Genomic DNA, 16,347 nt, shown 5'->3' on the forward strand with positions numbered 1-16,347 from the left:
ACGTATTAAGTTCAAACTTGCGTCAGAACTTAACGAGGTCATTGTTTTAACCATATTATTGTTTAGACAGCTGGAATGATTGTACTTACTTACCTATATGTTAGAGAAACATTGAAAGCGACGTAGTCAATATGATTTATCGCGTATACAAAGATACGCAAGTAACAAAGGTTATAAACTCTGCTGCCAGTGCAATCTGGAAATATTATTGTTATATCAAATCGCGGTTTTTTTTATTGGGTGTAACCCCACCAGCGATAACGGTATACGCTGGCGGGGCACCAGTAAAGTATAATAGCTGAGAATGAAAAGTTAGCTCATCGTGATGCATAAACCTGAAATTCAGCATGTTGATTTCTAGGAGGGACCACGTGGAGGTCGTCAATGGGACTGGTAATCTGCGTTATTATATATATTATATATATATAGGAGCAGTTTTAATTTTTTTATATTAACTGTACCCTTACGCCTATACGCCTATACGTACTTAACCCTATACGCGATTTGCCCCTTTGTAACTTCATGTTAAAGCTTATCCGATAATAAAATTTCAACCTAACAATAATAATATTTTTACTAAATTATTTTTTAAATTGTACACAATATTCCTGCGCTAGATTACCTGCTAATCATTTTCTCTCTCACTGCATTGAGTAGGCTGGAAGAGATCTCTTTCAGGGATAAGCCCACCCTTACCAACAAGTTGTTAAACTAATCACTGTATCTCTTTTCTGTAAGTGAAATAAAGAGGTTTCTTCAGGGTCGGCAACGCACGCGTAATACCTCTGGTATTGCAGGTGTTCATAGGCTACGGTAACCACTTACCATCAGGTGGGCCGTATGCTTGTTTGCCATCTCAGTGGTATAAAAAAAAGTGAAATAAAGAATATACAAAACAAAAATGCTATTCTTTCACTATACATCAGGAAGGCCGCCAGCTTGTTTGAACTAAAGAGTTTGAATTGAGTTATAGTTTCAACGTTGAATTTTCGTTACAATATTTTGCTTATTATTATAACATCTCTAAAGCCTAACTGTGGTTGCCAATTCGCCTGCCAAGCGTGGCAACTACTGTTAAAACCGCCCAATGGGAAGACCTATATTTAGCAGTGAACAATTAAAGGCTAATATGATGACGACGATGATTATAAATTTTATATAAAATTCTATTAATATTGTTACAGATATTGCAAAATGGTTGTACGGGTAGCTACCGACGAGAGACCGCTGGAGACTCCGTCATCTGACGAGAGCGGTCTAGGCCGGAGTGATTCACCCAGTGATGACACTGAACCCGAAGCGGCATTAGTAAGTCACGTCAAAATTATTAAACTGTGTCAAACGACATCCGAGTTCATAGCCGTAATAAGTCTAGGCACGCAAGCACAGCTCATTATTTACTTATCTACGGTTTATAAGATAAAATTAAGAGCACATTATTAAGAGCATTTAGTTCACATGGGTAGTAACGTACTAGTATAACGAATACTATGTTAACGTAGATACTAACCTTAATCTGTGTCACGCACGATCATAGTCGATAATCTGTGATGTCCATGGAACAGTTCATGTCTCTACTCGTAGTAGTTTTTTTTTTATAGGTGATAATGAAATAGTAACCCCACCTGCGCTATCGGTATACACCGCCAGGGCACCAGTGAAGGATGATAGATGAGGATGAAACAGGTCAGTTAGCCCATCGTGATGAATTCAACGAGAATTGTTCACGATGGTTTCCAGGGGGAACCATGCGGAGGTTGACCTGATAGGGCATATTGCTAGCAATGGGGCTGTCAAACTCCATTGCTAACAATCCCTTCCCCCCACTCGTAGTAGTTTAAAACTTTCATGGAAACACTAGTTACGTTTTAATATAATTTAAGGAAGAGTTAATAAACAAACTTTTTGTTAAAATTATCACAGAAATAGTCTCTAAATAAAATTAGTACAGAATCGAAAGATTAAATAATTTATTTTTTTATATGTACTTTTATTTGATGTCGGCACGGTCAATTATTTGTTTGTTTACATTTAACTTTACTTACTACTTTAATCGTGACAAATGAAAAAGGAACAAATCAGGAATAAACCCTAACAACTAAACATAGAATTCTAACAAAATTCAAGTTCATAATACCGCGTAACATACATATAAAAAGGAGGTTTCAGTAATTCCATTTTTAAGCGGTGTAAAAAATAGACGAGACATAAAATACAAAATGCTCATTAAATTATTTAAGTCTATTTATCTACAGTCACGTATAATTACTATAGAACCTTATTGCATCAATTAATTGCAATATCATTGTTTGTGACAATGTAAGTACAAGTTATTTACATGTCATTGCATGCATAGAAATTTATTATATTGATATTGCACGTATCTATCTATCAATACTTTTCAGGTTCTTTTATGCACCTGGTCCATAAACCATAAATTTTGATCAATTATTTAACCTTTATTTAATTTTCTATCTAAATATAAAATTATAAACCTATTTGCATAGAACTGAAAAATAAAACTATGTACCTCAAAATCTTTCTAGAGTAAGTACATAAACACAGGACAAAAAACATGTAGGTATCTTGTTTTAGCATAAATAATAAAAAAAATCACAAAAAAGAAAAGTGCCTTGCTCGTACAAGTATATTATGTGTACTAACTATCACATAACTTGCATAAACAAAATTTATTACGAGTGAAAACTTTACTTTTTACAGTAACTCAGATAAGTTCACGTAAATTTAATACATCGCATTATGTATATCTTATACCATAAACAATAAAACACCTATTGAATCTATTTTCTCGATCTGTCATTATTATTGAACATATAGATAAAAAGTAAAAAAATAATAATACGTCAGTTGACATGACTGTGAAAAAGTCTAACATGGCACAGTTTAACATATAGATTTTTTTAAACGAATATATTAAATGGGGCTAAACGAAATGCCCCCGCTTTTTGTAATTGCCGGCTATGTCAAGCTTGGCATATATTAACACACTAATAGTTTTGATCGTCGGATATCACATTTGTACAGTTATATTTGGCTTCGACAGAGTAGACTGGAAGCAGAGAAAAGTTGTTGATGTTCAAACGGACAAGATAGATACCAAGTCAGAATGCGTGGAGACATGTAGCTGTGATTAATCCAAATATAAAGTAAATTTAATCCAAGTATAAAGTAAATTATGCGAGAAATCATGTATCAAATTTATAAAGGAATTCAGTAACTATACAAATTAATTAAAGTCTGGCTGATCTACAAAACATGACAATATTTGAAAAGAAATTGCGCAGAAAGAGGACGCTACGGAAGATTGCTGAGAAGATAATAAACGCTTGTCTTTTAGCTACAATTTCATTAGCATTTGCTGAAATAACAATGACTGTACTATTATTACTGCTATAGGTAAATCTTTGATTTCACAATGGCTTTTGTGAGAGTTTGGCAAAGGAGGAAAGAGATGTTACAAAAAACAGTAGAATTTTTATTTGATGCGGTAGTTTGGGCGACTCTTATATTTGGAACGTATGTTCTTATAACGATTTAAATATACACGTAGTTGAACTGTTTAAAATTAAAATGGATAAACCGTCATCAAAGGATGTTCATAAATATTTTTTTAAATTGTTTTTTTTGGTTCACTATATTTTTCAGGACTGTTATTCTTTATTTTTAAAAATGGCTTAACTTCTTTTAATAATATACTTGATATGCATTGCTTTAGTAGTTTTAATTGTATATTAACCACACAATTGTCTGGTCATAAGCAGTTTGGCAAGAAGTTATAATAATACTATCCATCAATTTCTGTCCTCCTGTCCTGTGTTAAGAAGTTTCAAGGCATTGTCAGTGATTCTGGACATTTTTTTTTCTATATAATAAATGTTGAAAAATTTTACATTCATACTAATACCCTTATTCATAAAAACTAAAACTTCCTACAATCCTATTTCAACTATTACACTATTTTGTCACTATCATTCAATCTAATAATTCAACACAAAAGAAAGAGACAAAACAGTTCTATAGCTAAAATAGGTATATGGAGGTTTTACGTTTTTATGAATAAAGAGATTACTCTATAACTGGACACATGTGTGAGTAGATGGGAGATACATGGGAGATTCTAAATTATTTGCCGTTTTTCGATCTATATTTCTTTGGGAAAAATGTTCAGTTTTACAGCTAGAAACTCCGATAATATGTAGGCGGGACTTTTAACTTTTTTTGTTTCATTGTTCTTTCTTAGCGCCTTCACGGCTTAACCAATCACAATTGGTAAAATTTTGTATACACGTACTATATGGAATGGAGAAGGATATAGGCAAAATTTTTAAATTGTGAGTTAACATATCCCAGTCACGCGGACGAAGTCGCAGATAAAAGCTAGTAAATAACATGTAGAAACTTCCCTATCATAATTATTATTGGACATTTAGTCCTATTGCCTGAAACAATTAACGGAATTGGGCAGCAATGATATCACGTGGCGACACTGAAACTCAGAGTAGGGGATAATTAGATCGAATATCGAGGCCATTTGCGTCTTTGACACAACCTTTATGAGAAAAATAACCTTGTCTGCGCTACAGACTTCAGGAATCATGATCAATCAGTAGTAATTTATTTGGATATAATTTTTATTTCACTATGTTTCATTCAATTGGTATCATTAAAATTACGAAATAGTTTATGGTTCTATACATTTGTGTTTATTGTGATTGTAAAAGTTTATAAAAATGGTTGCGTTTTTTTTACATATTTATCATATATCGACTGAGCAGTTTCAAGTGAAATTCAATTAATATTATATCAACCATATGCACAACACAGTAACACTTTAATAATTTTAAAATATTTTATTGAACTAGGTAGATATTATTATCTTGCAAAATCACTTTCAAAATATATCACAGGTTAAATGGAGATTGATGGCTAGTATGGAAGGTTGTAGAACTTTCGATAGTAATAGTGGTGGTCAATCTTCAAGAGTTGGCAGTCACACACATACTAATGATAGCAGAATTAAACAAAATAATTCTCATCAAATATAGACTTTTTCTCTTTGAACCTGACGAGATTGAATATAATGGACATAAAAGGAAAAACGTGTCTTTGAGGTACATATTTCACACCATGTAAATAATAATAATCAATTATTAATATTTATTTATTATTAAAATAATAAAATTTCAATTATTGGTACATATCATAATAACTAGGTAAAGAAATGCAAAAACTTATTTAAAAATTAATAAATTCGAAATAATTACAGAGATACCAGCAAATGGCGATAACAATATGAAAACAGAATAAATAGTTTGTGTAAAGTATATTTTTTTAAATAAATAAGTACATTTACACTTTAGTTATTTTTATTGTATAAATGTAAAATTTGCAGGTTCAAATTGGTATAAATAATAACAAAAATAGAAAAATTTGCTAAAATTATATCAGAAATAGTTTTCAATAATTAGTAATTAATCTATATGTTACACGATATCTCCGCTTATTATTATGAGTTCATTTTGATATTTTCTTTTATTGAAAGGATTTTATACTTCTTTGTCGATATATCCAGTCTACTAAATTTGTCATTATTAAAGTAGCTCTCCTTATTTAACAAAACTGAATATTATAATACAATGATTGTAATTTATAACAGGTGGTGCCTCCAGACGGCGGCTGGGGGTGGGTCGTGGTGGTTGCATCATTCATGTGCAACGTGTTTGTAGACGGCATTATCTTCTCCGGAGGAATGTTCCAAAACTCGATACAAGAAGAATTTAATGTAAGTACCAGATTTACAATTACGCACTGCTTCAGGAAATCTAGACTAAGCTGTGCTGTTTTTCCCGCATATATTTACTTAAGTATAGATTACTTATTTTACGTGGTTTTTCCTCAGTGCATATAGCTTTTTAGCATCCGTGTAGTTCCGGCAAAGAATAGGCCACCTCTTCCTTTCCTTTGAGTGTCATAAGAGGCGACTAAAGGATCTTAATAGTAGAGGGATGGGTAGCAGCGTTTCTGTTAAAACATCTCTAAAAGCCTAAATGTGGTTAGCCTAGTAACCGCATTTAGGCTTTTAGGCTTTTATTTAGGGGGTGGGGGGCATTCACAGTTATCAATGCTATGAAGTGTCATAGTCTACTTGTCATCTATATTTCAGTTGAATGAAGAATACTTTCAAGTAATTTGTGCATATGTACCTATGTAATGGTTAGTCAAAGAGACATAGAATGGCAGCTTTGTCCTACATAACAGATCACAACTTTTTATATCGAAAGAAGGGAGAGTCTTGGCATCGACTGTTTTTATATAGATTCTACCGGTTGGGAATCTAATTATCTTGGATTCGATTTCTTGTCAACGTGACCACGACGTGACACCAATTAATGACATGACATGAGAGAGATATAAAAATTTATAGACAGGTTTATATGTAGTAATTGAAACTACCAAAAGAAATTATATGCATAAATATTAATTGAACTTGCCTTATCTTGTGATCAGCACATCTAGTCCACTATTAGGGTCCCCTAGTAGTGACAAAAATGGACGAATGAAAAAACATTGTTTGGTAAATATGAAAAAAATATTTGTTAGATAGGCATTTAGACCTATGTCCACTTATTTCTGTTGAGTGCATGATATGAAACTAGTGTCTAAAACTTTTACCTACAAGTGATCGTTTTTACTTACACGTAAAAAGACTAAAATAAAACTAAGCACGTTTTTAGAAAGAATAGTAAACCCTTTTGTATTATTGGTATTTATTGACGTTAGGTAGCCAGAATCTAGCGAAGGATTTTAGGATTGCTAGCCGATTGCGAAGTCAAGTCACTTGATCACAGACAATATTACATGTAAAATGATTTATTTATTTAACTCTTTATTGCACCTAAAATATAAAAATATACAATAACAATTGACGATGAAATAAAACATAAATACAGATTGAAATATATACATAAAGGTACAAAAAACGATCTTATCGCTAGAGCAATCTCTTACAGACAACCTTAAATGATAAAATACTCATATATGGAACCCTATAATATTCTAGACCAGTTCCTGTGAAATATCTGATTTGAATGAATTTAGAAAAGTTCTAGTCATAAACATAAATATAATAGATGTCGTAATATTTTTTACAAATCTCTTGGTCCTAAGTTGGCTCTAAAGAATCTATTTAAACCTCAGTCAAATGTTGATTCGGAGAAATTTATAATGAAAAAAATGTAGAAGTTTACCAACAGTAACAGTATTACAGATGGTATTGTTAAAATATTGATGCCCAAGTGGATTTGCTATTAATGAATAAAAAAATAGCTGTTAAACCATGACAAATTTTTAAAACAGATCGAGATCTTTGCGTTGTCTATCGTATGTATGTAGTCTTAGTAGTGACTCAGGCAAAAAATACGGTATTTACAGAAAAGCTTTGTACGTAGGTACTTGAATCCCAGACGGTCGATTCGCATGGATCTATTTATAGACAATGATCGGTGGTCTCAGTGAATCTCGTGACCACACCCTCGAAACTGGCGTTTGCGCAGGAGTTTACGATACTCACGTCACTGCCGTGCCTCTTTTACACGCTGATAATAAAATTATAAGCCTAATGTTTCAGTGTCTGTCTGCCAAGTTCAAAAATAATGACGAAACGACGGAATCACCTTGGATGAATCATTAAAATATAATATGAGTATTAACACGTTTACCCTCTTGTTACTATATTTTCGATAGCAGTATTAGTTTATTAGCCCATTTGTTTTTAGTTGTGACAATTCAGATCGACTACACAAAATAAACATTGATAAATACTATCTGTAACCTTGTACAAAAATTTCTGACGCAGTACAAAAAACAGCAACTTTGAAGTGAAACTAGACAGGATATTTAAACAATAGGTGGCTCTCCTAAAAAACAAAAAATAAGTCACAGAAGTCCTTGTATACGATGGAGAGACAATCTTGACCGGTTCCATAAAGTGGTACGACTTGGCCAACGTTCGTGGGAGAAGGAAGCAGTAGTGAGAAGCCATTGCCCAGCAGTGGGACTTAATACACTATGATTGATTGATTAATGATAAAAAATATTGAGATTGTGGTCTGTCTGGGTATCAAATTTAAACCCGTCGAACCATTTTGGCTTCAACAATGAAGTAACAAACATCAGTACATCCAAACCATCTTACTTTACAAACTTACACATTTTTTACAATATTATAATAAAAAAAAAATATTTAACAATAAAAAAACAAAAACAAAAAATTCTCTTGTAATAAGAAAAAAAAAGATTTAAAAGTAAACTACGTCACGCCTACAATTGCTGATTGCCGCCGAGAGAATATTACCATAATGTTAAGGCCAAGGCCTCGATCACAAGCTCATTCATTCTTTCGTTACCTCAATGCAAAATATTATACGAGTACTAAATATTAGAATGTAACTCGTCAGAAATAAAGACTAATTTCAATTATATTATATAAATATAATATAACGTTTTTGCCAGATTCTTTGTCTTTTTCAGCACGTAATTGATCTTAGAGATGATCAATTAACAGTGCTTAAAAAAGCAACATAAGTATTTCAATATAATTAAGTATATTATGATAGAATCATAACCTATTATACATAATTTTATAATAGGTTATGATTATACAAAAAAATCCTTAAAATTATAATATTAATTTATTTGTGAAATAATAGGTATGTATACAATTGTCTTGTAAATAATAATTAATAATATTTATTATGCTTTACGCAAATAAGATAACATAAATTATAGATTGACAACATATCATCTGCGGCATGCAGTTGTTGTTGTAGTTGATATAAATTTTTTGTTGTACATACTTTAAATAGATCATAGTCCGAAGAATAGGCAGCTGAAGTGGCAATTCGGTGGTTACATAGCTCGCAGAACTAACAGCCTACCTAACCAATGACTAAGGGAACGTAATGGTCGAGGGATGGGCAAAGTGCCTCTTTAAATATAACCAAAGCCTAACTGCGGTGGTCAACCTGCCTACCATGGTTGCCAACTACTAAACCCATGAAATAGGGAAAGTGCTATGTTATATTGATGGCTGATATTGTATGATGATGATTTATTTATTTCTGATCTTAATTTAGCAAAATAAAACATAACACATATTTGATTAAATATATCTTTACAAGAATATTCAGTAGACGCCGATTTACCTTTTACATTACATTTATTTCGAGTTTTAACATTACGAAATGACAAAACGATCTTACGCTCCAAAATTAGTATACTAATTAAATTATTTACTGAATTTACGAATACAATATTCGTAAATTCAGTAGTCGGAATGAGTCATACAAGTTAAATATAGATTCGTTTCAAATATGGTATTCTTTCACATGTTCTACGTCACAAAGCAAATCCAAAGCCCAGTAAGGCAGGTTGTCGATTAATTACACAATTTACGCGACTTTGGTGGCGAATCGACGCCAGTGGAATTTACCGCTGCCAGTCTTAGACAGGGTTGTCTCGATGTTCTGAGTATAAGGAAAATCACCTGACTAATAATTAAGTTTTTTATTTATTTATTATGAAGAATCCTTATTTATCTCATAAATGTTGAAAGTGGGTTTGTATGTTTGATAACTCTTAGCGCTTTAACAGCTTAACCAATCGTTATGAAATTTAACATTTCATATTTTTGTCCCCCCAAGGGGGAGGTTTTTGTTTAGCAGTAGACATTTAAAGGCTAAATGATGATGAGGGGGAAAGGGATTCTTAGTCATGGAGACTGAGAATCCCATTGCTAGCAATATACCCAACTAGGTCGACCTCCTCGCGGTTCCCCCTGGAAACTATCATGGTTAATTCCTGATGAATTCATCATGATGGGCTAACTGGCCTGTTTTCATTCTTATCAATCACCTTTCACTGGTGCTCTGCCAGCGTATCCCATTAGCGCAAGTGGGGTTACCATTCCATTTTCACCCATAAAAAAAAATTATGAAGATTTATATCTCAGTCAATGAACATATCCCGATCACGCGGATAGAGTCTTATTTAAAAGCTAGTTAATAACTAGCGATCAGACCTGGCTTCGCGCGGTTAGATAGAATTTTTTAATGTAATATGTTATTGGCTCATAATGTAGCTTTCTACAGGTAAAAGAAATAAAAAAAACGATAGTTTTTAAGTTTACCTATTACAAAGAAATAATCAAATCTTTCCTCTTTATAATATACAATTTAAATTTATAAAGACCAACTTTTTTAAAACTAAGTAGGTAAGTAAATAATATAATGCGTTAATGGATAGTTTAAAAGTATATAATACATAATTATAGCAAACAGCACCCAATAACGTTATCTACCATAGAATATTGTGGGTTCTAATTATTGTTAGATTATTTACTAACCAATTTTCTCTAAATCTAAAATATAATTTACTTCTATAATAAGTATAATATAAATATAATAAGTACTATAGCAAGTGCCATAATGCTATTTATTGTTTCTATTATGGTGTTAATGAACATGAATTTTCAATTTTTCACGAATAAACATTCCACTTTTCAATGTCATTTCCATATTTCAAATCCGGCACGCGTATTATATAAACGTGACATTAATTTTCTTTCAGAAAATATTTAAGGCGCGTACGTATCGGAGTTAATTCATAATTCTATACATTATTTTAAATATTTAACTATAAACATCTCTTTAAATATATAATATCTATAAATAGAATTAAAATAATAATCATCATGTCAGCCTTTAACTTTCCACTGTTGAACATAAGCCTCCCCCTTGGGGGGTTTTGCAAATAGTAACTACATTTGGCAGGCAAATTGAAAACCGTAGTTAGGCTTTGGAGATGCTTAAAGAGGGACACTGCTGCTCATCCCTCGCCCTCCTTAGTCACCTCTTACGATACCCACGGGAAAAAACAGGCCACCTATTCTGTGTCGGAACCACACGGCGTAGAATAATAATAATATTGATAAAATAATATTAACTAATCCAGATACAATAAAATTAAAGAAAAGGTTGAAACGGGGGACAACACTTTTAGCATTAAGTCCACCTTATACATATGTCCTGTGCTAAAAAACAGGACTATAAATAAATAAAAATAAAGTTTGTATGCTCAATCTCTATTTAAATTTGATTGATGAAATGTCCCGTGTTCATAAGTTATTTACTTCAGAGTTATTTATTTACCTTAGGTACCGTAGTAAATATCAAAATACACATTTTTAAACCTGTTTAGTGGATAGTTCTTGTACCCGTGGGCAACGAGGTTGATTAGGTTACGTCTGGTTTAGTAAAAAACCGAAACATTATTTTTTTTTAATAAATTCCTTTTATTTAATAACTCATGTTAATAAATTTTATCATTTACAGTAACATACACAATGATGCGATGTGTTCAAGGCTATTTATTTTACTTTCCCAACCGAAACATTGCATTGTTGCTTATAAAAATAGTCAATTTTGTCTACTAACGAAATTTAATTATTCTAAACTATTTATGTTGTGAAGCATCTCATTTAAAATCTCATTCCAATAAAATGAGATTCTAAATTTAAACCAAATTATCGGCAATATATACTGATATCCGTTCAGAAGTTTTATAATTAGTATCATTCTATTATCTTTCACACAAAAAACAAATTATCTATTGGAAAAAAAAGTACTTACTTTTTTGTTATTTAAAGGCTATCTGCTCAGGAAAAGCAATATATCTAAAATTCAAAACATTACTACATACAACAATGTTATTCGTATAATCCAATTTAATGACCTTTTTTATCATTGAAGTATCTTGCAAATCGATACATAATAAAACTGTTGCCGGTCGACTACACTCCTACAGGCTAGAAACCTGATAATATACCACCATCCTTCACAACAAAAAATATGACCTTAACTATGGGTAATCCCAATTCTTCGAATTCTGAACAATTCTGAAATACAACAAGCACAGTCACTAATTCGCCAAAAATTACCGCACATGGCAGGCAGATTGGCAACAGTAATAAGGTTTTGGAGATGATTTTAGAATGACAATGCTGCCCATTCCTCGCTCTCCCTTAGTCATCTCTTACGACAACCACTTATTATAATTGTAATACCACGAATTATAATAGTAGTACGTATATAATTGTCGCATACCACCCCTGAATTCCGCGAAACTTTTCCACTATAGGTGCAATGCTTAACCCTCACAATCGAGTAATGTTATAAAGAGAATAGCGATTTTGAACCTTATTTGTATTATTATAGTGTAGGTATGTGCTTCCCAGTATAGAATACAAGTTGTTCGAGGGCAACGAACGATCTCGGCCTCAGCGTTATGTTACGATTGCATTTTAAATTCGATTTATTTCGGAACGATAGAAAATGTTCTTCGTTGGAGAAAATATAGATTTAAATCAAATATTATTAATGTATGAAAATTATATTCCAATAATTTATTGAGTGATGGAAAAATTTCGAATATTATGATTTGTTTTTAGTTTTTAACGGGTGATAAATATTTAAAAGATATATATCGATATAATTATAATAAGTACATAGGTATAAATTCAACGTATCTATAACCTGTAATATCAGGATGATTTCATAGAGTACTTATTACATCTCACTCATTTCTTTTTTTTATATATTTTTGAGTGCGTTTACCTTACAAGATTACAAGATCTCATCTGATCTTAAGTGACAATGAGGTCTAAGATGTTGCTCGCAAACTCAAATAATCTCTATCTATTTTAGCCTTAAAACATCCCACGTTAAAGTTATATGGAAATACATATGCCTGAAGGGAATTCCACTCCTTAACTGTTCGTATAAGAAACGATGAAGTGAGCACTTGGCACGTATACTCGTAGGAGGTTCCACAACACAACAACCATGTAAGATGTTGTTTTCGTTAATCATATAAGAGTGAAATATTTCCTGGCGTCTTGTTATTAAATAGTCGAAGTGCATTTCTTGAGAAAGATTATAGGCTGTTTAACATCTCGGATACAACCACGGGCTGAGCCTCGGGACACAGCTTGTATTTTACGAGTAATATAGAGAATAATCTATCTGTCTCATAAATATTCAACTATGAAAAATTTTCCTATATAGCTTTCGAAATGTGTTTATTCATGACAATTATCAGACCATCAACATAAACTGTTGTTGTAAAATTATATTGATTGTAAAATAAATTGGATACAGACTACTGAAATAAAATTAATGAGAAGATAAATTCAACAAAATTCAAAGCATTGTTCTATAATGTCCATGATGCTTGATAAAAATAAACCTATTACTGTCATGTGCAACGCAACTATTGGAAACATGCCAAATATAAAAAGAAAAATGACCAATAAAAAGTTTGCAATATCAGGGGACTTAAAGGATAAATTGTTGTGTCACTGTACGTACTGGCATACATTACCATTCCTTATTAATAAACGTAAAAGTGACTTTGTTGCCTTAACAGTTCAACCAATTGTCGTGAAATTTGGTATACTATGTACTATATGGAATATTTAACAATTTGTACCAACCAATCGATACATCCCATTCATGCAGACGAAGTCGCGGTTAAAAGCTAGCATGTAATATATTAAAATATACTTTAAGAAGATTAATAAGACATTCATTTCCCGTGCATGTCATAAAAGGCGATTAAAGAAACTTAATGGACGAGGGATAGGCAGCAGCGTCCCTCTTAAAACATCACCAAAAGCTAACTGCGGGTTCCAACCCATCTGCCACCGTGACAACTATTCGCAAAACCTCTGTTTATGAGAGAAGCCTATATTCAGAAGTGGGCAATTAACGGCTGACAAGAATTAAGAGAATAATTCAAATATTCTCATTTTTTATTAGTTCAGTTCTGAGATAGTTTAGTCATAGATAATTATAATACTATACCGGTTAAATCAAGTAAATAAATATAGGATTTACGTAGATATCTGTGTATATTATTATAATGTACTCTAGATAATTTTCTTTTGTTTTTTTTTTAAGTTAAAAAAAAATATATCTACTATTACGTCGTGTCACAATATGCTAAAAGTAATATAATGATTTTTAAACGTAGTTTGCAGTTTCGTAGCATTTGTCTAATCTAGACATAATGATACGATCTAATAAATAAATATTAGGTTTTCTAGAACTTTAAAGTATCCTACAGGTGTGTCTATGGTCTAAAAAAAAACGAAATAACCATAATTCTATTTAAGGAAATCGTAGTGATTCCACGTAATAATCTTTTCCAGCCATGATGGATGCAATCATGCCAGGGAAAGTAACTAGTCAAGTAATTTTTCCCAAGCGACGTCTAATCACCTATAATTATGTGCTAAGCTAAACTTGTTAACTCAGAATTTATTATCAAGTGTTGTATTTGATTTCAATACAAATAAGAAAACATATAAGGATTCAAGAATGACGGGATTATCTAAAAACAATTTACAGCGAGTTATACATATTTTGTTATTTGAGTTACGTACGAAATTAAGAGATGTGACTTTAATAAGATTTGAGGAGACTAAAAGAAGAAAATAATGAAAACACTAAGAAATCCTATTTCTATATCATTAAAGTAATATTTACTACGTACTTCTATAGAAGTATATATCGTTTCTGCTTCTTATAACTTCTATAGAAGTATGTATAGTTTGGTGATATGAATGAATGAACAATGAAGTCAAAATAGCAGAAGTGCAGACGTATGTCAAATCGTTTACTGTTATGAAGCTAACAGTAACATGGAGGTGAGTTGAAGGACTATATACATATAATATTGAAATATGTAAATACCAACCAATAGAAACCAACACCATTAGGACGCAGACGTTTTAGCAAACATTTTTGAAAAGAGACATTTAAAACCGGTAAAACAAACGTCGCAGCTTTAGGTCGATCTGCATATCGATTAGATCTTGTTTATTTTTTATTCTATATAATAGCCATACAAAGTCTTTTAGATTTTTATTTGAATATACCAATTTCAGAGACTCAACTACCTCCACGCGGTCCTTTTGAAAACCATTCCTATTAAACTTGTCACGATGGGTCAACTGACGCCATCCGTCCCTATTATCATCTATTGGTACCCCGCCAATTTACGTCGATAGCGCTAGTGGAGTTATTATTCCATTTTCAACATATAAAACCACTATTAGATTATTGATGATATCAACATCATTATATCAGCCATTTACTAGATGCATAGGGGCATTTTACCAGTAGTTGCCACGCTTGGCAGGCGGGTTGACACCTTTTTTTGTCGAGGGGAAATGCTCATGCAGACCCACATACCTCGGGGGAGATATGTGGGTACTGCCTGACTCTTACCGGCCAAAACCCCCCGGTGCTCCTAGCGCTTTCTTCAAGACGTGGGTATGCGCGAGCAATCGTCCCATCCCGAACTCATTGGTCCGCCACACAAGGCGGACCCTTTAATTAGGTGACCTGTAGGTGTTTACTCACTGAGGGGCGCGCGGGAGCACCGGACCACGAGCTCCTCCGGGCTGTGTTGGTGATGGGGTGATAGAGGCGGGTTGACACTTACAGTTAGACTTTGATGATATTTCAAAAGGGACGCTGCTGCCCATCCCTAGACCATTAAATTTCCTTAGTCGTCTTTTACGACATCCATGAGAAAAAAATGGGTAGCCTATTTTATGCTAAAACCTCACGGCGGCTCCTTTGTTAGGTGATTAAAATAAAATAATTAAATAAGAAGTTCTAAATATTATGTTCATATCAAGCTCTCGTTGTTCATATAATACGAGTCATAATATTTTTGCATAAGAATGTTTTTATACGAGTAATGCGCATAAACTGTGTTATTAATAAAAAACAAATAACATTTGAATACAGCATCTACTTATTTATTTTAAATCAATATTAACTCCATTTTAATGATGTTTACTTCATCAAGTTCAGACTGCGTAATATTATAATTGAATCTTTAGAATATCTATACCTAATCTGAATTTTTTTTATACAACTTAGAATGGCAAACAAGCTGACGGCCCACATGATGGAAAGTGGTAACCGTCGCCTATAGACATGAGAAGTACCATGGACATAACAGAGTCGCCCATGATACCCCCCATGGGTTGCCATTCCTGAGGACTCAGGTGTTATTCCTCTGTACCCAGTAAATTCACGCCATATCCCACCCTTCAAACCGAAACACAGCCATGCAAACACAACTGCTTCACGGTTGAAACACGAATGGGACAGAGGTACTTAAGCAATCGACTTCTGTACAAAGTCTTTGGATCAATTGAAAAAAGTAATCAACGTTTTAATGTGTGAAATTTGC

General features: G+C 32.5%; 1 protein-coding gene across 2 annotated transcripts in view; it reads left to right on the forward strand.

The window, feature by feature from the left end:
* The window catches only part of LOC113509925 (monocarboxylate transporter 2), a 47,147-nt gene that overhangs the window by 17,415 nt on the left and 13,385 nt on the right, over positions 1-16,347 (forward strand). For both annotated transcript variants that reach the window (XM_026893353.3, XM_031910701.2), the window contains exons 2-3: positions 1,185-1,308; positions 5,678-5,803. In XM_026893353.3, coding sequence (XP_026749154.1) covers positions 1,195-1,308; positions 5,678-5,803 — 240 coding nt within the window. In that variant the 5' untranslated portion in view covers positions 1,185-1,194. The remainder of the gene's footprint in view (positions 1-1,184; positions 1,309-5,677; positions 5,804-16,347) is intronic.

This window comes from Galleria mellonella, unplaced genomic scaffold (genome assembly GCF_026898425.1).
Source record: "Galleria mellonella isolate WM207_F2 unplaced genomic scaffold, CSIRO_AGI_GalMel_v1 utg57, whole genome shotgun sequence".
NCBI classification, from domain to species: Eukaryota; Metazoa; Arthropoda; class Insecta; order Lepidoptera; family Pyralidae; genus Galleria; species Galleria mellonella.